The following is a 22,606-nucleotide window of genomic DNA, read 5'->3' as shown; positions in this document are numbered from 1 at the left end:
TGTCGACATCGAGAGCGCCCATAGCGACAGATTTAGCAATATCCTTTTCTACATGTCCTAAAAGACTTTTTTTTTTACCGTTTCACCGGAAACAGAAAGTGTTCGTGAGGAGACGCGAAATCGTTGCCTGAATGAGGCTTCGCAGTTTCTATTCGTTAAAGGTGCACTGAAGAGGATTCTGAACTTGTCTTTTTGCCGCGGGAACTCGATCTACACGTTCCTAGCATTCTTAGAAACTGCAACTTATTGCCCTGTATGGCCGATTTCCCTAATTAAATCGAATTAACGTCCGGCTCCCGCCCTTTTTTTTTAATTCTGCCTCGTACGATGGGCGGAGTCGACCAACGCGTGAAGTTCCTTTTAGCCAGCTCCGTGGAGGCTTTGCTTTCGCTTTATTTTGTTTTTTAGGTTTCCATGAATAAATAGTTTCATTCGCAGATAATATAGCCGCAAAATAAGCCCGCAGAAATAAAAATACGCGCGGACTATTTGCTACTACGGACTACTACGTATTACTCCGCCGATGGCAGAGCGGCAAGCCGCCACGGGACTGGGTGAAAGGCACTCCACGCGTTGGTCGACTCCGCCCACCGTACGAGGCAGAATTCAAAAAAAAGGGTGGGAGCCGGCCGTTAATTCGATTTAATTTGGGAAATCGGCCATACAGGGCAATAGGTCGCAGTTTCTAAGAATGCTAGGAACGTGTAGATCGAGTTCCCGCGGCAAAAAGACAAGTTCAGATTCCTCTTCAGTGCACCTTTAAGCTAAACAAATTTAACGGAAACGTGAACCTATATATCAGACCAAAAATAGGCTGTCAGAAATTTAATCCAGCAGCCAGTCGTTTACGCTTCAAATGACGCGATAGAAACCGCTGCGTATTTCAGACCGAAAGTTCAATCTGCAGTGGCGCCTTCGTGCAGAATGACTGGTGATGTAATCATTTCATTGCGTAAGCACTGGCCCCTTACCGAGTCCGTTGATCTCGCAGCGACGTCCCAAGAACATGCGGTTGCAGCTGCAAATAAAAAAAAATGATTTCATCACATCAGGGAAGGGGTGAAACTTTATGGCACAGCGCAAGCATCAGTGCAAATCCTGCTACTCTATACCGAACGCGTTGACTTCGCTGATGTCTACGAAAGAACAACCTCTGCGCGCTATAAGGTCCTTATAACATATAACACAAACCACATACCCCTTATGCAGTGAAGAAATAAATATCGGTCTAAAAAAACAAAATACGAAGGAGTCCTGTACGAACCAGGATCACGCGCAGCCCACATATGCGGAAGTTGCAAAAAAAAGCAAAGCGTACTAGTTCGCGGTTGTTTCGATGAAATCAACTATCACACTCACCGGCAGGTCTTCTTGCTTTCGTCATTAACCAGGCAGGTTCCACGGTTGTTGCAATGGTCACAGTTCTTTATTTCTCCTGGGTGAATAAAAGACAGCTCCCGATAAACAGGCACGCACATAATTCAGAAAGCCTTGTTACACGACACTGTATAAAAGTTCGAAAGACGTCAATAAGCAGAAGTCGTTCACTATAAAACCTCATTATACTATCACGGTGATATTATACGAGGTTAAATGCCCCCAACCTACGTGAGGGTTATTACAGACGCCACAGTGGAGGACACCGGGTCAATTTGAGCCGTTGGGAGTTCTTGAACTCTTTCCAGTGCGGCAGCTGCAATTGGGAACGCGACCTTTCAAACTTTCTTTTTTTTTTTCTCCAGGCATCTTGAGGTGCTTTTGCGAAGTAGGTGATGCTGGCTACATTTGAAATCCCTGCTAGGAAATGCTGTATGGAGTTGCCATATTTTCTGCTCTCACGCGGTGGTATGTTGTATAAAGGACACTTTATTTATTTATTTATTTATTTATTTATTTATTTATTTATTTATTTATTTATTTTTTATTTATTTATTTATTTATTTATTTATTTATTTATTTATTTATTTATTTATTTATTTATTTATTTATTTATTTATTTATATACAGTACCTACAGCGCCCTCACTGGGGCATTATTGTAGGGGGAAAACATCATAAATAAGAACAAACATCTAGTACGCAATAAATTAGGCAAATGATGCGGTCTACAGAGAAAATACAGAAAACCATTGTAGAAAGGCAAACCTTCCCTAAACACACACACACACATACAAAAAAGATACATTTTAAAATACAGCACTGCTTAAAGAATAAAGCTTTAGGAATAATCAACTTTGTAAAAATTTTAAAAAAAGCAACATGATACACTCGGACTAGAATTATTGCACTTATATTGATTGACAGGTGGCCTTGCAAATCGGCCAGAAACGATGTAGGAGGAGCGGTAGCGACCCGAGAAGGGAGACAGTTCCAGTCATGCACTGTTCGTGGGAAAAAACTACATTTGAATAAGTTTATACGGCTATTGTACTCGCGCACCTTAAGTGGGTGGTCAGTGCGGGCGGAAATGTAGCTGGGTTCATTAATGTATTTCTCTTTTGGAATTCCAGTTTTATTATAAAGCACATTATAAAAGAAAGAGAGTCTCAAATATTTGCGCCTGTTTTCAAGTCACGGCCATCCCAACTTCTCGCGCAAACCAGAACTTTTTTGGAAATTGAAATCGGCAGACACAAACCTAGCAGCCCGTTTCTGGACGCGCTCCAGCTCCTCAATATTTAGTTTTGTATGCGGGTCCCAAACCGCGCAAGCAGCTGAATATTCGCTGCGATAAGATCTTCGGTGCGTTTTTTTTTTGTTTTTTTTTTCAAGAATAGGCCTGAAATTCCTACAGCGTGGAAGCGTGCTACGTGGTTCAATTCTTAAGGCTTCTGAGGCATTCATGTTTCGACTTGTTTTTTTGCGGAAATGCATTCAAATTGCACACCCAAATTTTCGTATTTTCAACGATAGCAGAACAAATTCGTGTCTGCAAGGGTTAATGCGCATTCATGTCCCACCGAAACCGTTCGTCTTTAGTAATGCGCCTCTTATGTTGTCCTTCTTCGCAAAACCTTTTCCATGCTAGAAAGCTCACGAGGCCCAATTTATAATAGAGTGTGCTAAGGTCTCACTACGTGCGCAAAAAAAACTACTTCTAAATCAACGGTAATGGCCAGAGGGTTCCAGCGCCTCAAGGTCTCAGCCGACGACGAAACGCGTTCAGTTTTGCATGTTCGTTCTTCTTTTCTTTCTCTTCTTTCTTTCTTTTTTTCCTGCGCGACGATGCATGGCAGACACACTGACCTGAGCAAACACGGCCCGGTCGCAGCGGGTCGAGGTCTTCGAAGCCACTCTTGCAGTAACAAGTGTACGTCCCGGGTAGGTTGACACAGACAGCGAACCGGCCGCAGTCGTTGGCATCCAAGTCACCGCACTCGTCGTAGTCTGGGAGGCGGAAACGAGAAGGGCAGCGGGAAACAAAAATCAAGAAAGCAATGCAACAAGACCCAGAAGCCACTCTCTGGAAGAGTGCAAACAGGCTTTCCGAAGCCTCAAGACCTCGTTAGCTTTGAGTTGCTTTTAATTTTACCTCATGTCCCCATTCCACTTGGGAGCGTCATGGCAGCGTTGGACTTCAATATTATAATCCCTAATGTGCATGCAAACGGCGCGGTGGACTGCAAACTTTTGCACCAGATGGTACACAAAGTAGTGATATCTATTTCATGCCTCCACAAGTTATAAAGCGAGCATAGAAAATAGGGTGCGTAATACAGACGGAAGCCGCGAGAAATACGAGTTGCTAAACGCACTGCTGCAGTTTGCGCTGAACCACGCCATGCTGTAGACACAGCTTTTGTGTTAAACTCGCAAACGGTAATCATGCGCACAAAAGCCGCATCTCAGCATATAATGCGCGTGGTGCGAAGCTACGGCCGCCTTCTTTACTGCCTGCTTGTGATAACGGTGATAATGTAGCGCTGCGCCAGAAATAGCAATCGCGTGTCAAGAACGTTTTCGAGGTTTCAATTACTAAGTTTGAAGTAGCGCAAATATAGCTCTAAGAAAGTTTATCCAATTGATAGTGGTTTGGAAGGATGGCACTTTGGCATGTGGGAGAGGGGGAAATGCACTGGGCAGAGGGAAAAGCATGTCCTTGAACCGTTCCTAGAGAAATAGGAATGCGAAAGCTTTGTCTAACACCCAACGAGGGCAAGCCACTCCCAAGTCCACCTGAGTCACGTGACAAGAAATTTTTCACTCTGTCGAGTTCCGACGGAGCGAAGTTATTGGTCAGGCACAGCACGCAGCTACGAGAACTTTCAGCCCGGTACCCCAGGGACACCTTTGCAAATACGTTTTGCTGTCTAAGTAAACGAAACATAGAGCAGAGGTCAGCAGGTCTAGCTGCGACATAAGTCCGTGATGTCAAACCTTCCACAGCATAAACATCTTTCACGCAGTTTCCTCCACCTTCGTTGAAATTTAGTTGGCCGCAAACAAGCTGCTGATTTGTTAATTTATTCATTGCAGTTATTTATTCAGTTTAACATTCTCCAATGCCATGAGCGGTCGGTTGTACACTAATAGCAGAAAAGAATAGGAACGGCATCGTATTCCGGACTAATATAAAGATGGTTTGCTTTGGTTTATGGGGTTTAACGTCCCAAAGCGGCTAAGGCTATGAGAGACGCCGTAGTTGAGGGCTCCGGAAATTTCGACCACCTGGGGTTCTTTAACGTGCACTGACATCGCACAGTACACGGGCCTCTAGAATTTCTCCTCCAAAGAAATTCAACCGCTGCGGCCGGGATCGTACCCGCGTCTTTCGGGTCAGCAGCCGAGCACCATAACCACTGAGCCACCGAGACGGCACTAATGTCAAGATGAATACACCCAGCACAAAGAAAACATACATAGAAAATAAAAAGAGCGCAAAGCCTTACACTGGCTACACGAAAGGTGGAAACAAATTTTGAGAAAATAAATGCGCAGAAAAGATTATGAGAATTAGATAAGAAATTAGATTATGAAAAGGAAAACACTTCATAGCAGTTTAAAACTTGCATAGGAACAGCAGTGAGGCACGCGGAAACTTACGAATGTCAAAATATCTCAACATTTCAGCGAATTATTCGGAGTTTTTTATCATCAGCGCATCTGTAACAGCCACCCCCGCCGTCGTATCTATCGTTTACTACAAGTACCAAGTTATCGCTGACGTTGATCCGGTTTTCCCAGTTTTGCGTACAGCATTTGTCAAGAAAGTATAACCCAAGGGGTTTCCCTACTCAGCCGTGTGGTGGGGCTGCCGCCAGAAGCCCTAAGCTTCGAAAGAGTGAGGATGAGCATTTATATTTGCTACAAGTGATTTGGAACGGCGGCGATTCAAAACGAGCCACGCAGTACCTAACTCCGGGAAATGAACCCGACGAACTGCGCATTTCCGACCCAGGCCGAACCTGGCGACCACCGGATGCTTACCTTGAACAGCGGCGACGGCGTGAACGTTGGGGCTGACGAAGAGCGGGCTCCGTCCGATGCTGTAGTTTGACTGTCGCAGCGACCGGCTCAGCTGATCGCGTATCACCTCGGAAGTGATGGCCTCCGACTTGGCCATGGCCACGGTAAAGTTGAGCAGGATGCCAGGAGGCGCGCTGTCGGCCGTGTCCAAATCGTCGGCCTCCGAGATGCTGTTCAGGCTCGACGACACAAACTGGCCTTCCACGTCCGTCTTCTTGTATGCGTCGCCCATCTGCAGATAGCGCGGAGATTAGCGTTTTTTTTCTTTCACTTTTTCTTTTAGTACTTCTCGCGAGAGTGGCCATGCCAGTGCTGGTTCTCACTGTTCGTGAAATCTGTGCCTGAGGCCTCTCTTGGTGTGTGCATCGTAGTCTGAAGCGACTGCTGTCGCTTCCGTTTCTGGGACAGTTTTGGTGGGCTTCTAAGAGATGAGAATTTCTGACTTTGTAGCGGACCCTCTGACAACGACCCACAGATATCCACATCACTATCTACGAAGACCGATGACGACTTGCTCCTTACGAAAGTGGAACGATCGGGAGTTTCAAGAGCAAACACGCAAAGTCGCTGCTACACGCAATCGTAAGCAAATCTCAAAACGTGTTGTTATTGCGCAACAACTGGAATAGCTCCCGCCGCAAAAGTTTGTAAGCATCGCAGCTGAATCAAGTATTATATGCAGACACTTACCAGTCTGATTTAATTAACCGTGGATATTTTCGTAACATTGCCCCAGGTCTACCACTCGTCTCGCAGTCATCACACGCGGTAAGCCTAGTAGTCGTTTGTTTGTTTTTGTGACGCCAGATTAAATGCAGCGATTAAGCATTTAAGTCCAGATATATGATATCGCTATTTCACAGTATTTTGGAGCCTAAAAGAAAGCTTCGTTTAAAATGTCGTGCCGTGACTCCGAGAACATATATTGGTCACAGATTTTTTTTTTTTTTTAAGGCCGCAGAAATAACAAAAGGGCGACTTTTTTACAAGAAACCCACCGCTTTTTTAGCTGTGTCGGCGATTTGCTGGAATTCTGTGGACAGGCTGTTGGAGAACTCTGTATGATACGACACGGCCGATTCTCCCATCTTCACCACTCGCAGGATGACCACATACGTCTCGACCTCTGCAAAAGCAGAATACATTTTTAGTTTCATAACTGCAATATAATAGGGCGTGTTGAACGCACAGGAAATTCGTCACGCTGCACGTCAAACAAAGATACCCTTTCTAAACACAGTCGCTCTCCTTTGCTAGGCACCTTTGTCTTATAGAACAGGCTGCTTGTAGAACTGGGACCATTTCGGTCTTTTTAACATGTAACCCGTCTCAATGCTTTGGAATCAATTTGGCTATCAATTGTTTCTGACTCGTTATCACAGATTTTTAGGTTAGGAGAGAGATTTCAAACTATTCCTGACGGCCTGGAAGAAGCCGGAGAGTGCGTAAGCTACCGGATCACTAGGCCTAGCGGTTTATGAATGATTCGCTCCATAAATTCGAAACACAAATCATTACAGCTAGGCAGCGCCTCTAATCATTCCTGTCCCTTAACGCCAAAATTTCATACATGGCGCCAAAACTGCAGAGGGCAAAGGCAGCAAGCAACTTGCCTGTGCACGTCTTGTTGCCCTCCTGTCTTCCGTAGCCAGGCTTGCACATGCACTGCCACGTGCCGTCCAGAGCCTCGCGGCAGACCTCGTAGTTGGCAATACTGCAGCCGGGCAGGCACACTGGCGGATAGCCGTCGACAGGCGTTACTTTGCCGGGCTTTGTCCTGGGCGGCTTGGTTGGCTTGGGCGTGGTCGTCGTCGTGGTCGGCGGTTTCGGGAACGGGATCTTGAACTTGGGCCCCGAAGGCATCGGCTTGGTGCTCGCCGTGTCTGGCGTCCTCGAGGGAGCCCTGAATGGAATCACCGGTCTCTTGCCGTGCAGCGCGGTGGTCGGTCGAGGCGTCGTGATGCGTCGCGGAGGGGGCCGCAGCGTTGGAGGAGACTTGCTGTCGGCAGACTCGGGCGTTCTGCCCCGGACTTCGGGCGTGACTTGAATGGACGTCGTCGGAAGGCTGCCGAACGAGGACGAACGAGTCGGTTCCGGTCTTTCCGTTGGAAGCACCAACGTCCGAACCACGGTGGTTGTGATGGAGTTGAAGATGAGGGTCGTCGTGGTAACCGTCGTGGTGGCTTCGCTCGGAAGAGGCGTCGTCAGCTGGGCGTCGACGGAAGCGGACGGTTCGGACAAGGTGCCCAGTATAGTGCGGCTTCCTATGATGGTCGACACAAAGGTCCTTGGAGCGATAGTCGTTGTAAAGACGGATGTTATTGTCAGTGGGCTGTCCCTCGTGTAGTACACCTTCGTTGTCGTGAGGGTCAGCGTTCGAGTGACGGATTCCACGCTTGTTACATACTGCGTCACAGTGGAAACGCTCGTGGATACGGATGGAAGGATCGGAGCCGTGTCGCCGTCGAGCTGGAAGAAGATGGTAGTAGCGCCACTGACTGATTTCGCACCGCCAACGACAGTGGGTTGAATAGACGAGGCCAGTGTTTCCGAGGAATCTTGCGTGCCTGGGAGGATGGGTGTGAAGCCTTCTCCAAAGATGGTAGTTGCTCCTGTGATCTGAACTTCGCTTACGAGAGAAGATTGGAGCACGTTTGTGTCCGGGAAGAAGATGGTCTGAACGCCGACGATTTTTGAAATCTCTTTAGGGTCCGATATTGTGACGTCGCCCTTATTATCCTCGGCCCTCTGCGTGAGCTCGGCCAGTTTGTCAAAGTCATCGAAGAAGATTGTCTTGTCTCCGGTAATTACGCCTGTGCTGGCATCCAACGCTGGAGTGGCCTCTGTGGAAGGCAGCGGGGCTTTCTGCACGCTGCCGACGAGATGCACGGATGTATCCTTATCAACGCGTTCTGGAACACCCTCTCCTTCACCTGTGTCATCGTCGTAGTGGGCGTCCGTTGGAAGAATGAACACCGTTTCTGCCCCCGTAAGCACATCTGTATGAACGCCCTCGCCCATGATCGACGGCCTTCCGTGCAAGATAGAAGTGAGCAGTGTGCCGTCCTTGTCGAATGACATTGAATCAGTCGCCTGACTTCTTTCGGCTGCAGACATATCGGACGCGATAGCGCCGACTGGAATGTAAACGGGCTCTTCAATATTGCTCACAGTCACCCCGTCACTTGGTGGAAGCGGCACGTCTTCCTTCACTTGGCTGGGCTGGAGATCCCCTGCGCCTTCCGTTCCGTTCTTCTTACCGTTAGACAAGAGGTGAACAATACCCTTGATAGCTTCCCCAATGTTTCCACCAATATTCGCGTTGCCTCCAAGTACATCAGCGAGATCTATTATCGAGCCTGGTTTTATCGGCTTCGACGGTGAGCTTGTTCCAGCAGCGCTGCCACCAGCGCTAGACTCAGAAGAAGACGGTGATGGAGCCTGTAAGTATGGTATCTCTGTGGAAATTATGTCAGCAATAGCAGGGGCTTCGGCTTTGCTCGGAGCAACTTCTTGTGTCCTTGAAGTGAATGTTGCCTCTGTCAGTCTTGTCAGGGAACCGTCGGTGCCAGTTACCATGAATAGCGTAACGCTAGGAGACAATGTAGTTGTTTCATTGTCGGCACCAACATACTTCGTGCTGCTTTCCAGAACGGTGCTAGACGTCACGGCTGAAGAAGGTGACGGTGAAGTAAAGAAGGAGCTTTCAAGGATTTCTGGTGAAGGTGAGGCTGAGGGCACAAATACCGGAGAAAGCATTGAAGATGTGAAGAGCGACGACAGCGACTCGGAACTGACGGCTTCCGCTTCTTCTTCTTGGCTGGCAGCAATATCCGTAAAGAAGATCACAGTAGAGCCATCAATAACGGTTGTAGAGACTCCCATCGATGGCCTGGTGCTTTCTTCTTCAACAGATGGGGACTCCAAGATGGTGAAGCTAGGTGTCACTGTTGTTATTCTAGGTGAAGAAGTGGGAATGAAACTTGAAGAGGCAAACAGGGTAACAGAGGATTTTAGGTATGTGCCAGTTGACGGACGTTTGTAGCTGCTGCCGAAAGTTGGTTTCTTGGTCTCCGTTGTTGCGGTCTTTCTGGTCACCTCCACAACTGCGCCTTCTTTGACCGGTTTATATAGCGAGGAAGTAATGATATTCACTTCCGGTACGAAGCTGGTTGACGAAGAAGGCGATATAGTCGTCGATACCAACTGCGTTATGACTTCTTCCGACGACGACACAATCGTATCCGAGTCGCTGACGAGAGTAGTGAAGTAAGTGTACGTGGTCATGTGCGTCAGCACAGTGGGTGTAGGTCTCAGGCGTGAAGATGTAGTGGATGGCTTGGAGCCTATCCTTGTGGTCACAATCTGCGGCACAACTTGTTCGCTGGAGATAACTATCTTGTCTTGCCCACCAAACAGGGTCGTGTAGAAGGTGTAAGTAGTATACGTTGTTCCAGTCGTGTACAACTTGGTGTCGTACGGAGGCGTGGTCGATGTTGGCCTCGTGTACCGAGATGTGGAAGTCGTTGTTGGCCTCGACGAGGAAGTTGTAGTCAGAGCCGTTGTGGACGTAGACAGCGTCGGTATTCTTGTAGGCCCAGTTGTTCTCACGGATGACGTCAGAGAAGCCCGAGGCACGAACAAGGTCACTTGCGATGTAACAACGTTTTCCCTGCTTGCGATGATCGAGCTCGAGTCGGTGTAGAACGTTGTGAAATATGTATACGTCGTGTAATAAGTCCTAACAGAAGGCACCAAGTCTGCCGGAGCTCCAGTGTGAGATGGCAGTACAAAGGTTGGCGTGCTCGACTTGTACGGCACAAGAGAAGACAGCGCAGGCGTCGAGACTGGTCTGGAGTACACCGATGGACGGGAACCAACCCTCTCTGTTACAACTGTCGTACCAATTTCTTCGATTGAAGAGAGTATCGTTTCCGTTCCCCTGAAGAATGTCACGTACTGAGTTTGAGTGGTAAGGTAAGTCCTAGTGCTAAATTCTGGAACAGATGTTGTTGTCGGAGAAGGCAACTGGGGAGACGACAGGACAGGAGTAGCCAGACCTTGAGGAATAGTGATAGTAACTACATCTGAAAGAACCTCCTCTATAGAAGTCACAATCGTACTTGTGCCCTGGAAGAACGTGATAAAGTTTGTCTGCGTGGAATACAGTGTGCTCAGAACAGTAGTTGGCTTCAGCTGCTGCGATTTCAAGATGTCATTCACATCGTACTGCTGCGGCTGCTGACTTTCGTAATGATGAGACAAGTACTGATCATGATCCGGGTAGTGGTAACTCTGCTGCGGTTCTGGACGTGAGAAGACAGGTGTGGAGTGCGGCTGCACTGATAACGTCGGTTGCAATGTTCTCGTAATTGTGAATGACTCTGTGATGACGAACACCTGCGACTGAACTTCCTCAAAGGGTGTGACCACCGAGCTTGACCCGTTGAACAGAGTGGCGTAGAATGTGAACGTGTTGTAGGAAGTACTGGTCACAACACGTTCGCTCGTCTCCAGAATAGTGCTTGGCTCTCTAGGCTCAGGGAGATACGGCGTTATGGTCGGGTACAAATTCTGCGTCACTGGAATGGTAACAGTGTTCGAAATAACTTGCTCTGAGCTTGCGATTGAAGAAGAGTCATCCGTAAAGAACGTTGTGAAGTACGTGTACGTTGTAAACAACGTTTTCGTGCTGTAGGACACGGAGTACGGCTGCGGCGTTACGCTGTGCCCGTCAAAGTGCTCCTTCATCAAGACTGCATCCAGCAGCAAGGTCGGTTGTAGAGTGTACGGCGTGGGCTGGTGTGGGAACAGGTGCGTAGTCGCCTCGCCATCACCACCGCTGGCAACAATGAGGGTAACGCCGTCTGAGACGCGCGTCGACAACCCTGGCCGGTGTTGGTAATGGGATGCCAGCAGATTCAACGAAGACTCGTGCTTGGGCGCAGCTCCTGCAAATTTGTACGCGTATGAAATAAGTCAAATGCGCGAAATTAATGGCATTTTACTATCAGCATAAGCTACAACGCATGCACTGTCGAAAATTTTTACGTTTGCTTACCTCTGCCGATGAGTTGAGCGTTTTGGTCTCCAATTATTTCCGGGAAGTGCGACGCATGTAGCGCATCTACAACGTGACTTGCGGCTAAAAGAAAATTGCAGTTAGTTAATGAATCAGCAAAATGGTTCATAAAGGCGGAGCACTGGTGCGCAGTTTTCAACTTACCTACAGTCTCGGTGACGACCCTTGAGTTGGTCTCCAGAACAGTTGTATATAGAGTCTGATCACCTAGCGTATACGGCACTGTGAAGGTAGTTGTGGTGAAGTACGTTAGCATCACAGTCTGGGAAGGCTCGATCAAGTCGTGATCTTCTACACCATAGGTAGGCGATGTGGTCAGAGTCACAGGTGTCGACGCCGTAATCACGACCTCTCTGTAGCTTGTCTGCAGGCCGAATATTACCGGGACAGACGTAGTCGTAGTGAATGTCTCGTAGATAACGGACGGAGTTGCTCGAATCAAGTCCGTTGGCTTGAGCCTCTTGCTTACTTTCACGGTGAATGGATTTTTTGTGGGCCTAGTAGCCCCGGCAGCGTTCGTTCGCGTTACTACGTAGAAGCGCGGCTTTGTCGTAATTTCGAAACGAGACGGTCGTACAAACCTCGTATTCAGGGAATTTGTTCTAGCCAGTTTGTCACCTGGGATGGGTCTTCGAAGCGTCACCTTGAGCCTCTTCTTGCCCCTGTGGCTTTCTTCGTCATCTGGGGTTGTCAAGGGGAATATGGCAGAGGACAAAAGCGGTTCGTCTCCGGTCACCGCAGAACTCGGGTTTGGCGATGTGATGAAGTAAGAGCTAAACGGCTCGTATACGTGACTTGACAAGTCCGGCGCTCCACTTGAAGCGAATGAATCCTCAGCGTGTTTCACGACCGGTTTGATGCGTACTCTCACGCCTGGAGCTGCCTGGAACACACCTGACTTCAGACCACCCGCCGGCCTCACGCGCGTTGTGACGACCCTAAGCTTGGCCCTTGGGGCGTTCGTTGATTCGTCCACAGGAAACAGGATCACTGGCGTTGCGTGAACATTATTCGTTGGCTGAACGTCACCGTGAGCGATAGAGTATGACGGCTGCAGAGCGTCAGCAAGCAGGGAAGATCGTTCTTGGTTAGAGATGAAATCAATTTTGTTGTCCACGGCGTCTGTTGCAAAGCTGGGGTAATACGATGCCGTCGGTGCAATGTCGTCATGTATTCGCCCGATGTCGGCGTCCACAATTTTGTCAAACTTAATGACCGTCCGCATCCCGAGGTTAACTTCAGTCGTCGTTCCTTCAACGTTCCTTGAGCCCAGGTGGACAGTGGTCACGTCGAGCCCGAGAGGCAAAAGTCCATTCCTTATCTTTGTCTGCGTGATGGGAGGCTGGAACGGACTGTTGTCATTTGCGATGCTCGAAGATATCTCAGATCGAACAGAATTCTTCGTTTCTGTTCCGTCGAACAGCGTGTAATAATAGGTATACAGCGTATAGAAAGTCTTCTGTGCGTTAAACAGGTCACTTAGTTGAACTGTGCTCGTTTCTTCTATTGGGGCACTGTGGTGAGGAGATTGCGGTTCTTGTATATGCGCAAGGACCGGCGATTCAGTGCTGAACGTGGCAACCGTCTGGGCAGTTGGGGTGGGGTGTATAACTTTATAGATGTCGCTGTTAAATATCTGCAGGCGGGACTCAAGATTCACGATAGTCGTTGCCGCTCCTTTAGTTCTAGACCCCAGGTTAACCGTGGAGACGCCGTCGGGTGCCGTGGTGAAACCACCATGGTTCTGAATGACGTTCACTATATTAGAATCTAATGTTTCAGTTGCAACCGAGGAAAGAACTGCCTCCCTGCTGTTGTACACAGTGTCCGTGCCATGAAGGAAGGTGGTTAAGTACGTGAACGTCGTGTAGTAAGTAAGCGGCACAGTTGCTCCTATTTCCAATGAAGCACTAGGGCTCACGTTCTGACTCGGGGACAACACATGGCTCGAAACAAGCGGAGGAACGTCGACGTTCTGAGGCGCCAGTTCGTTGTTCGCGTTGTTTACGTTGTTTGCTGGCCCACGTGCTTGCAGGCTGTTGGCGGACGGCCTCCTGTTCAAAACTACTTTCCTTCTTTGACCACCCTTACCTTCGCCCGGTTTCTTCACACGAATTATTCTTCTGAACTGGTGCGAACTGGGCGTTGTATCTTCAACCAAGTCAGCAGAGTTTTCGTAATTCTGTCTGATAGCGGGAGCCGACGGCTGTTCTAAGGTAGGTTCCGTTGACACAGGCGGTGGAGGTGGTGGCGGCTCGGGAAACCTGGACGCCGGAGAAAAGTACTGGTCTGATGCCGGGGCAAAGTACTGCTGGGACACAGGATTCAGTACTTCTTGCGACACTGGGGCAAAGTAGTCTTGCGAAGCTGGCCCGAAATACTCCAGGGACTGCTGTGAAGAGCCCAAAACCCTGTTGAAATCTATCGAGTCGGCCGAAACGAAGACATGTGTTGGTTCGATATTGACAGAACTCAGCTGAAGCGCTGGTGTAGACACGATAGGGCGCGTTTTCCGCACGAGAGACGTCTTCCTTTCGCCATGGTGATTTGATTTCGTGGGGCGAATTCTTCTGAACACCGTTCGGCGCGAGTTTCGTGTCGGGGACACAGGTGGTGGAGGCGGCGGCGGAGGAGGCGCAGCCTCTTCGGGCAAATTGTTGAGGTTGGGCGCCGGTTGTGGAACGGGAGGTTGCTCGGCTACGGGAACAAAGTTTTGCACCGGCTGGAGCTGTGGGTAATGATCGTGCTGTTCGGGCACGCGAGGCGAGTACGGCTCTGCCTGCGCGAACTGCTGCGGCACGGCGGGCGAATACTGATAAGGCACGTTTGGACTGAATCCTGGAAACGATTGCTGGTTGACGCCAGTGGCAAAATGATCGTAAGGGACACCATGTCCCAAGCCAGCCTGTTGCGTTACCTCGGCGGGAACCCTGAGAACGTCTTGAGGCTGCTGCTGGTGAGGCTGGGGGGGAGCGACGGGAACAACATTGTGGTGGGGACCAAAGTGGTTAAAGCCGCCGTCGTCCTGGTTGAAAGCGGTATCCACCTGGGGTCGGAAGTCCTCATATCTGGTAGGTGCACCTGCCGGGGAGAACGTCCGAGTTACCGTGACGCGGCGGACCTTCTTTGAACCATCACCGAGGGATCCTTCACCATGAGGGGCAGGCCTGAGAACCTTGATCCGTCTCACTTTGCCTTGGGGTAGAGCGGAAGTTTCCAGTCCCGAAAGAGCAACCGCATCCGCCGTAATCTCGTGATTAAGTGGAGATGCCAGAGGGTCAGTAAGAGTAGCCACAACCTCCGGTGCCGAAAAAGAATATCCACCACCCACAAAGGAAGACGACAGGAAATTGTCCAAAGAGGGGGAAGGAAGAATGTGTTGAGAAGAGAAAGCAGGCAGAGAGGTTTCAAGAAGATTACCTGGACTGAAGGCTTGTTGGTCGTCGCCAAAATGAAAAGCCGAGCTTGGCTCTTGCACGGGGTTTAAGTCCACGTGGTCTTGCACAATGTGAGGTGGTCTTCTCCGAATGAAGCCACCGTGGGGGCCTCTGAATTCGTTCGGCGAAGTGCCATCCAGGATCGCTCTGTTCCTGTGCACAGGTCTTCGAAACACTCGGCCACGACGTACTCCGCTGCGTACTCCAGCATTATTGGGTTCGTCTTGACTTACGCCTGAGGGATCGAATCCAGCCTGATGAGTGCCGCTGTTGTCGACGAGCGCTTCTGGCGTAGACAGATGCAGCGGCTGGACACGCGTAGCACGAACACGATTTCTTCCACGTATGCGCGTGAAGTCTGCGGCGGGTCTCACGCCTTCGTCTTCCGGTTCTTCAAACTGCTGCAACTTCCGAGAGATGAACTTCCTGCCGATACCGTACTTGTCTTCATCAGAGCTGATATCGGGTCCAGCAGTGGGCTTCTTTTCTGCCTTCCACTTCTTCGCAGAGCCACCCTTCGCAGGCTTGGGCAGGACTGGTATGTCGGTGGCGGGTTGCTCGTAAACCTCGGTGAGTGGCCCCATGGAAATGGTGGTCACTGCGTCTGCCTCTGAAATGCTTTCAGAAGCAACGTTGCCCGGGCTCCGAGACTGCGCCAACGACCAGGACGACGCACGGTCGAGCGAGGGCTCGATGCCGGAGCTGAAAAGTGGAACCTCTTCCGAACGGTCACCTCCGGACACTTCGTCCTGTCTGGACCCGTCGACGGCAACTCCTATGAACGCTGTGGAAGCCAAAGTAGCAAATTGAGAAGCCTTGTCCGGAACGCTTCTCGCTACTTTAGTGTGAAAGAAATGCTGAGGCTGTTGATAAAATGGAACAGTGACAGTGGTAACTACGGGAATGACGTCCCCCTGGTCCCCAGTGACATACAACGTCAGCATTGTTGTTATCTGAGGCACCGCAAAATAGGGCTGCGGTATAAAAGGAGCCGCTGTTGGAATTTGGGGAACAGGGACGGACGCAGTCTTCGTCACTGTTGACTCAGAAAATTTTGTTGTAGTTACGGTGCTAAGAACCGTCCTTCCACGAAGAACAATGGGCAACACTGTCGACGTCACAATTGTTTCCGTTGTTACGTATGAAGAGGTGAGTAGGCTAAAATCTTGGTTAGGAATCTGCGGGTAAAAGGGGACCGGAAAGCCAGGAGGGTTCGTGGCTGGAGTGGTTGGAATCACCTCTGGTGTTATGGTACTGTACAAGGTTGTAAGTTGGGTTAAGACTGTCGTTTCGGTTATTGTGTCAGTACGGGTGCTGAACCCTATTTTTATGGGAAGGAGCCTAAACTGCTGCAAGTCGCTGGTGGTAATGAGCACTTCTGTGAATGTCGTGTAAGGGCCGTTCGCGTCGCTCCTGGAATTGAGGATCGTCTTTGTCCTGCCTGAATCGTCGACAGCCGTTGAGTACAGCGTGGGTTGAATGACGCTGGAAGCGAGGGCGGTCGTCGTTAAAGTTGCGTATGAAGTCTTGAAACCGTGGTAAATAGGAAGAGTCTTGACAGTCGTAATCACTGAAGTGACAGTAATCGCGGGTTTTGTTGATGGGCGGCCTGTTGAAGTTAGCGAAGTCCTGCGAGCCCTGGGGTTGTACGAGGATCGCCTCCTGTTCCCGCGGAGCCTGGCAAAAGGTAGGTTTGGTGATTCTTCCTCGTCTTTTACCGTGTTGAATGAAGATTTCAGGCTGGGTGTTCTTGCTCTACCGGGATTGCGGCGGCCTCCTTTTGCGAGTGGGTTTTGTCTTCCGCGATGCCTCGAGTTTGAATGGGCGTCTTCGTTGGACTCTTCTTCGTCTGTGTGCTGCTGAGGTCTCACCAACGGTCTTACTCCGGAATTCACTCTCCCTCGAACGTTAGGGGGTCCTCTTGAAGGTTGCTTGAGGCGACCTCGGCCACGCGGATTTCGTTCTGCTGCATAGTCGGTGTCTTCATCATAGTCAGAGTACTCTTCCTCTGACTTCGGCCTGCTCGGAGAAATTCCATGAGTCTTGTCCACGGCTGAAGGCCTCGTTCTTGTGAAGGGAGCCCTAGCAGGTGGCGGTTTGCCTGCCAGTGGTCTCGCAGAACCCCTGCGACGTCCCAGGTGCAACTGCGGTGTCGCTGCAGATCTGTGAACAGCTTCCTCGGCTTCGATCTCCTCTTCCTCTGGCTTTTCTTCTTTTAGGGGGCGCCTTCCATTCAGTCTTTGTCGCCCGTGGGGTCTTCTAATTTGAAGTGTGAAGGCCGGCTTGTTGACTGCTGCTCTTGACGGAACGACGAATGAAGCACGGTCTCTTCTGAAAGGTCTGATGTTCACTCCGGAAGGAGGCGAGGGCTGCTCGTTTCTGCTAGCTTGTGATTTTGACCGCGCCGAAATTTGCTCGTAGTCATCGTCGTGGTAAAGGTCGTACTCTTCGTCTTCTGCCTGGTGCTTGATTTGGTGAGTCGTCTGTGGCTGGCGAGGCCCTCTCGTATAGCCAGCTCGTGTTGGTCGATGCCTCTTAGACGACCGCGGTTCGGGTGTCTCAATTTGCTTCTCTTCGTATTCGTTGTAGTCTTCATCTTCCTCGTCCAGGAACTCGTTTTTTCCATAGTCTTCTGGTTCTTCTTCATCCCTGAAGTCGCCGGATCCGCGGTTAGTAGGCCTCTTAGCTCCATTAGGACGCCTTCTCGTAGGAAAAATCGGTCTTATACGCGTTGTAACAGTTTCTTGAACTTCAGACGACCGCTTCTCAAGAATTTCGTTTGTTTGGCTTGACTCGGTGACAACGGTCGTTTCCAGCGGCGTCTCAGTTTCTAACGATTTACTGTCGGGTATTTCCGTAATTACAGGTGTGGACTCTGAGACGAATGATATCGCTTCATCTGTGCTGATTGAAGAGGTCAACACTACTTCGTCTATTGTCGGCATTATTGCTCTGTCATCGAGGGACGAATCAATGCGTAGCACCGTAGTCAGACCGATTTCCTCAAGTATGTTGTCGGTGGTCGTATCTAATTCTACTATGTTTACGCTGTTTTTAGTCGAAGAGGAACTGGACAAATCTAGCGTGCTTATGGTTTCTACACTAGGCGACGGAGTCAGTATAACAGTGAAGTCCTTGAGTGAACCGGTGGCAGGGAGGATGACAGACGACTGGAGCACGATTACGGACGATTCTCTTGCGACAGTGGTTGTGGTTTCCCAGTCGGGACTCGAAAGTAGAAACGATGACAGTGTAATCCAGCTGGACAGGTCACTTATTGTGAGTGTCGGAGCGCTCGAAGAGGCAAGGGCTGATAGCGAACTGTAGAAGCTAGACAGAAGGTCTATAGACTCAGACTTGCTTGTTGTAGGCTCAGGATACTTAGTTGTTGTGGTCCTTGCCAAGTGAGCGTAAAAGCCATTGATGAAAGTCCCGTAAATATCCGTTGTATACTCAGTTATGAATCCATTGTTAATGTCAGATCGCACTGATCGAGAAACGATTCCAGTCTTGAGAGTCTCTGCAGTTGAAGTGGGGGCCACTGTGCGAGATATTACACTGGACGTGCTTCTGGCGACGTGGGCGTAGAAGCCGTTAATGTACGTCCCGTACACATTAGTTGTGTGAAGCGTCGTTGCCCCGTTCCTGATTTCTGTGCTGACCTCGCTTGACACGAGCGTTTCCGAGTTAGCTGCCGTTGCTGGGGCCTGCGTCGTTTGCAACACGGCAGGCTGCAACACGCTGGATGTCTTCCGCGCAATGTGAGCGTAGAAGCCATTGATGTAAGTTCCGTGTATTTCGGTCGTATGGAGGGTCGTCCTACCATTTTGCACCTCGGTGCTCACAACTGATGAAACGAGCCCCGTTTTCTGCGTATCCGTCTTCTCTGGTTCCTTGTTAGTCTTTGTGGGCGCAATAATCCTACGCGTCGACCTTCCAAATTGAGCGTAGGCATCTCCAATGTAAGTACCATAGACTTCAGACACATGCAGCGTGGTGGATCCGCCGTGAACTTCGCTGCTCAGAACACTGGACGAAAGCAGCCCCGTCTTCTGAATGAAAGCAGCTTGTGTGCTGGTGGGCTTAATAGTCTCGGTTCGTGTCGAAGTCTTGGCGATCTGCGCGTACAAGCTGCCCACACTGGTGCCGTGAATTTCCGTCGTGTAGTACGTGACCACGCTTCCGTGCGTCAGACTCTGGACAGTTGACGAGATTACGCCTATTAGCTTAGCTGCTGCTGTCGACTGGCCGACGTTGGCTTTGCTCGGTGCAGTCTCGCCTAGGACGCAAGAGGTTGTACGTGCCACCTGGGCGTACAAGTCGCCGACAAACGTTCCATAAATATTAGTGACCACTTCTGTCGAAGTCCCCCCATTGACTACTACGTTTGTTCGCGCCGAGAGCAGCCCTGTCGTGTAGCTTTTTGTCTTCGTCTGCTGAGCCGCGGCACTTGTACGAGTGGGAGTCTGGGTGCTGGTTGCCTGCACAAAAGTGTTTTTGGTCGGTTTGAGCACCTCCGACGCTGTAGACGCTACGTGGGCGTAAAATCCGTTCACGAAGGTCCCGTAGATCTGCGTCTTCCAAAGTGTCGTCGTCGCGTCGTGGATTTCTGTTTTGACTAGCGAAGAGATGAGGCCCGTTTTGTACTGCTGGTTCTTCGTAATACTAGACGCTGACTTAGAGGCTTGCGGTTTGATCACAGTAGACGTCGTCTGAGCGACATGGGCGTACATGCCCCGGATGTACGTGCCATAAATATTAGTCGTGTAGGCAGTGGTGGTGCTGTCGTGGATGACCGTGTTGGCAATGGAAGATATTAGGCCCGTCGGGTGCGCCTGCGAGGGAGACGACGCGGACTCCTGCCTTGGCGGGACGCGTGAGCTGTGCTGGTCAGAGAACACCCGTACAGCTGTGGAGACTACTTGCGCGTACGCGCCGTTGATGAAGGTGCCGTAGACTTCCGTTGCGTACACCGTTGTGGCTCCGTCCCGTACAGCCCGTGCTTCGACGGACTGAATGAGCCCCACGGGATGGTCCTTGGCTTTCCCGGCGGAGCTTCCCTCGGCTCCCGCCGAGCGCGCCACTAGACCAGGTTTGTGGCGGTTAGCCGAAGCTGCTTCTTCGTCTGTCACGACAAACTGGTCCGGCAGCGGGAATTCGTTTTCCTTGCTGCTGAGGGAGAGCAGCTTTCTCGGCTGCGGCCTCCGCCCGTGGCTGAGCTCGAGGGAATCTTCGGCAGCCACGACGTTGCCTTCGGCTTTGTCCACGGCCCTACTTCGCTTGCGTGCGGGAACCTCGGCCGTCGTTCGCGTCGGCAGAACGACGTCAGTGAACACGTTAGTTATGACTTCAAGCCTCGTCGAGACGCTTGGCTTGCCGTCGCTCAGGACGGTGGTGAAGTGCGAGAAGGTTGTGTAGAAAGTCTGAGGAGAAGGCGTCGCCAGCAGAGAAGGTCTCGCAGTTCTGCGCAGCCCCTCGTAATCTTTCTCATTGCGCCGTGCCTCCCGGTAGTAGACGGACGGTTTCAGATAGACAGGGGGTTCAGACAGAGCTTGCTGTGGAGGTGTTTGCGGATGCAGGGAAAGTCGTGTGTCGGACAGGGAGACAGAAGAGGCCGACGACTTTGGCAGAAACCGCTGAGGTGGGAGCCTCGAGCCTTTTAGTGAGTTTGCGTTATGGCGCAAGTGCGCGAAAGAAGTCGATGTGGCGTCCCTTAAGGGGCTTCTTGGGAACCTACCTGAAAAATCATGACAACCTCGCGTCAAACGAGCTTCGAAGCGCGCACTTACGGCTTCTTTAAATATAAACTCAAGCGTTTCCTCCGCGAGAAGCAAACACAAGGAAATAGATGGCCGGGGAAGCAGAAGCGGCGCAAGCAACATGCGTACACGGAAGAACTCCTATTAATGTCTGACTTTCTAAGGCAGTCTTGAGCAAGAGTAGTTAGTCAAGGGATTCTAGGTATACATTCTATGTTACGCCCTTTGGTACGGTGAAGCTGCTGCACTACGTAAATAAACAAACTTTCATGAGCTTGAGTTAATCCTGACAGTGAGCATCATGATTAGTTTCTACGAGTAAAACACTACATCAGTCATGTAAGAGCTATGTCAAATACGTATCTACGACAGTCTATGTTATAACACTCTACGCTGCTACAACACGACAGCAAAGCGGCAGTGCGAATTGCAGCAGAGCGCAAGCGTATTTGCATGCTGCAAGCCATGCCAGCAGCCGAAATACGCCGAGCGCGGAAGCTGTCCACTTGGGAGTTAATGCAAGCCAATTAGCGGCGATCACTCGTAAAGAGGCTCGGGCAAGGCGGCTCTGCCAGCCGTGCGCGAAGTGCAAGCGCGGTCCGTTGCAAGCAGAACGGCCGAGGCACCAGCTATTTGGAAGAGGCCTCCCTGAGAGCAGTGTTTCTTCTACCGCAACTTTGGTTGCAAATCGGTCTCTTATGTCTGCCCTGCCATTTCTCCTTAGTTCGAAAAAAAAAAAAGAAGCTGGTTTGTGTGCACGCTGGATCTGGTTCAAAGCTGACGCCCGTCGGAGAGAGAGCGGGCAAAAAAAGGGGGGGGAGGGGGAAATAGCGCGAGGCAGAAGGGGTGGAAGGTGGGGTCGGGGAGTGGTTTCTGGCGATAAGGGCCGCAGGTTTCGCGACCTCCGGTCGGCTCTCTAGACTGACATCTTGGATCTTCGTAGTCTCTATCTTGCCGACGACGAATGAGGGGGACGTCCTTCATTGCGTTGCGTCAGCGAGACACTGCGTAGAGAGTTCCCGCGCAAGCGTCCATCCGTTGAGTTCTCTGACCCACTCCAAAGAACGTTCCCGGAGACGGCTGCTCGTCGAGAGGGCTCGCTCATACACGGTGCTGCTTGCAGTTAGGAGGGTCCACTGTTCGAGAGGGAAGTCCGAGCTTCGTTCCGCCGGAATGAGCAGAAAGGAAAGGGCAAGTAGGGAAGGGGCACTCAAAGCTCACTCCGTTTGTTCAAGCCCTAAGGTTGTGCGATTGTGTTCTCTCTCGCTCGCTCTCTCTGTTTTATTTTTTTGTTTGTTTGTTTCGGTCGTAATCCTCTCTTTCTCGTTAATCTCGTTGTTGTTAGGGGGTCGTTGGTTGTGCGACAGTGTCCCATTGTTCTTCGTCGGATGGTACACAGCCTTGTGATTACTCTCGCCTTACGGCTAAAGAACGTGACAGTTATAGCGACGTTGGTCGCCTCAGGGAAAATAATATGCACGTTTGCCGTGCTTGCCCATTAGAGACACTAATCCAAATGTCAGCATGCACAACATTACGCGCTTAGGGTTGAAAACGCACACATGGGTTACAAGCGTAAACAGTCAAAGACACTACCAACCAAGAAAAATAGACAGTAACACTCTAAACCGGTTAGCATTAGTAAAACACACTAAAGCGTCAAAGAGAGGCCTCCCCAAAAGGTAACCAGACGGACGATAACGACACCGCTAAGCGCGATAAACACGTACAATAGTTAAACGCCACAGGTTCGAGGTGCTGCGTGCGATTAGCAAGCTAAAAGAGGAAGCGGCTGAGCGGAGTTTTCCAAGGGTGGGTTTAGTGTTTTAGTAGATTAAGTGAGAGGGAGCGTAAAGTAACTGT

At 50.3% G+C, this 22,606-nt stretch overlaps 1 protein-coding gene across 1 annotated transcript in view; it reads right to left on the bottom strand.

Annotated features, from left to right (window-relative positions):
* Nucleotides 1-22,606, bottom strand: part of LOC149339169 (uncharacterized) — a 234,439-nt gene that overhangs the window by 26,718 nt on the left and 185,115 nt on the right. The window contains exons 7-14 of the mRNA XM_089547976.1: nt 11,692-20,721; nt 11,527-11,610; nt 7,079-11,416; nt 6,464-6,591; nt 5,427-5,697; nt 3,246-3,386; nt 1,360-1,435; nt 972-1,018 (exon numbers count right to left, since the gene is read on the bottom strand). Coding sequence (XP_089404102.1) covers nt 972-1,018; nt 1,360-1,435; nt 3,246-3,386; nt 5,427-5,697; nt 6,464-6,591; nt 7,079-11,416; nt 11,527-11,610; nt 11,692-20,721 — 14,115 coding nt within the window. The remainder of the gene's footprint in view (nt 1-971; nt 1,019-1,359; nt 1,436-3,245; nt 3,387-5,426; nt 5,698-6,463; nt 6,592-7,078; nt 11,417-11,526; nt 11,611-11,691; nt 20,722-22,606) is intronic.

The sequence above is a fragment of the Amblyomma mixtum genome, chromosome 6 (genome assembly GCF_055824585.1).
Source record: "Amblyomma mixtum isolate Tamu chromosome 6, ASM5582458v1, whole genome shotgun sequence".
Classification (NCBI taxonomy): Eukaryota; Metazoa; Arthropoda; class Arachnida; order Ixodida; family Ixodidae; genus Amblyomma; species Amblyomma mixtum.
Note: the sequence above shows the minus strand (reverse complement) of the source record. Positions and strands in the feature narration are given on the sequence as shown.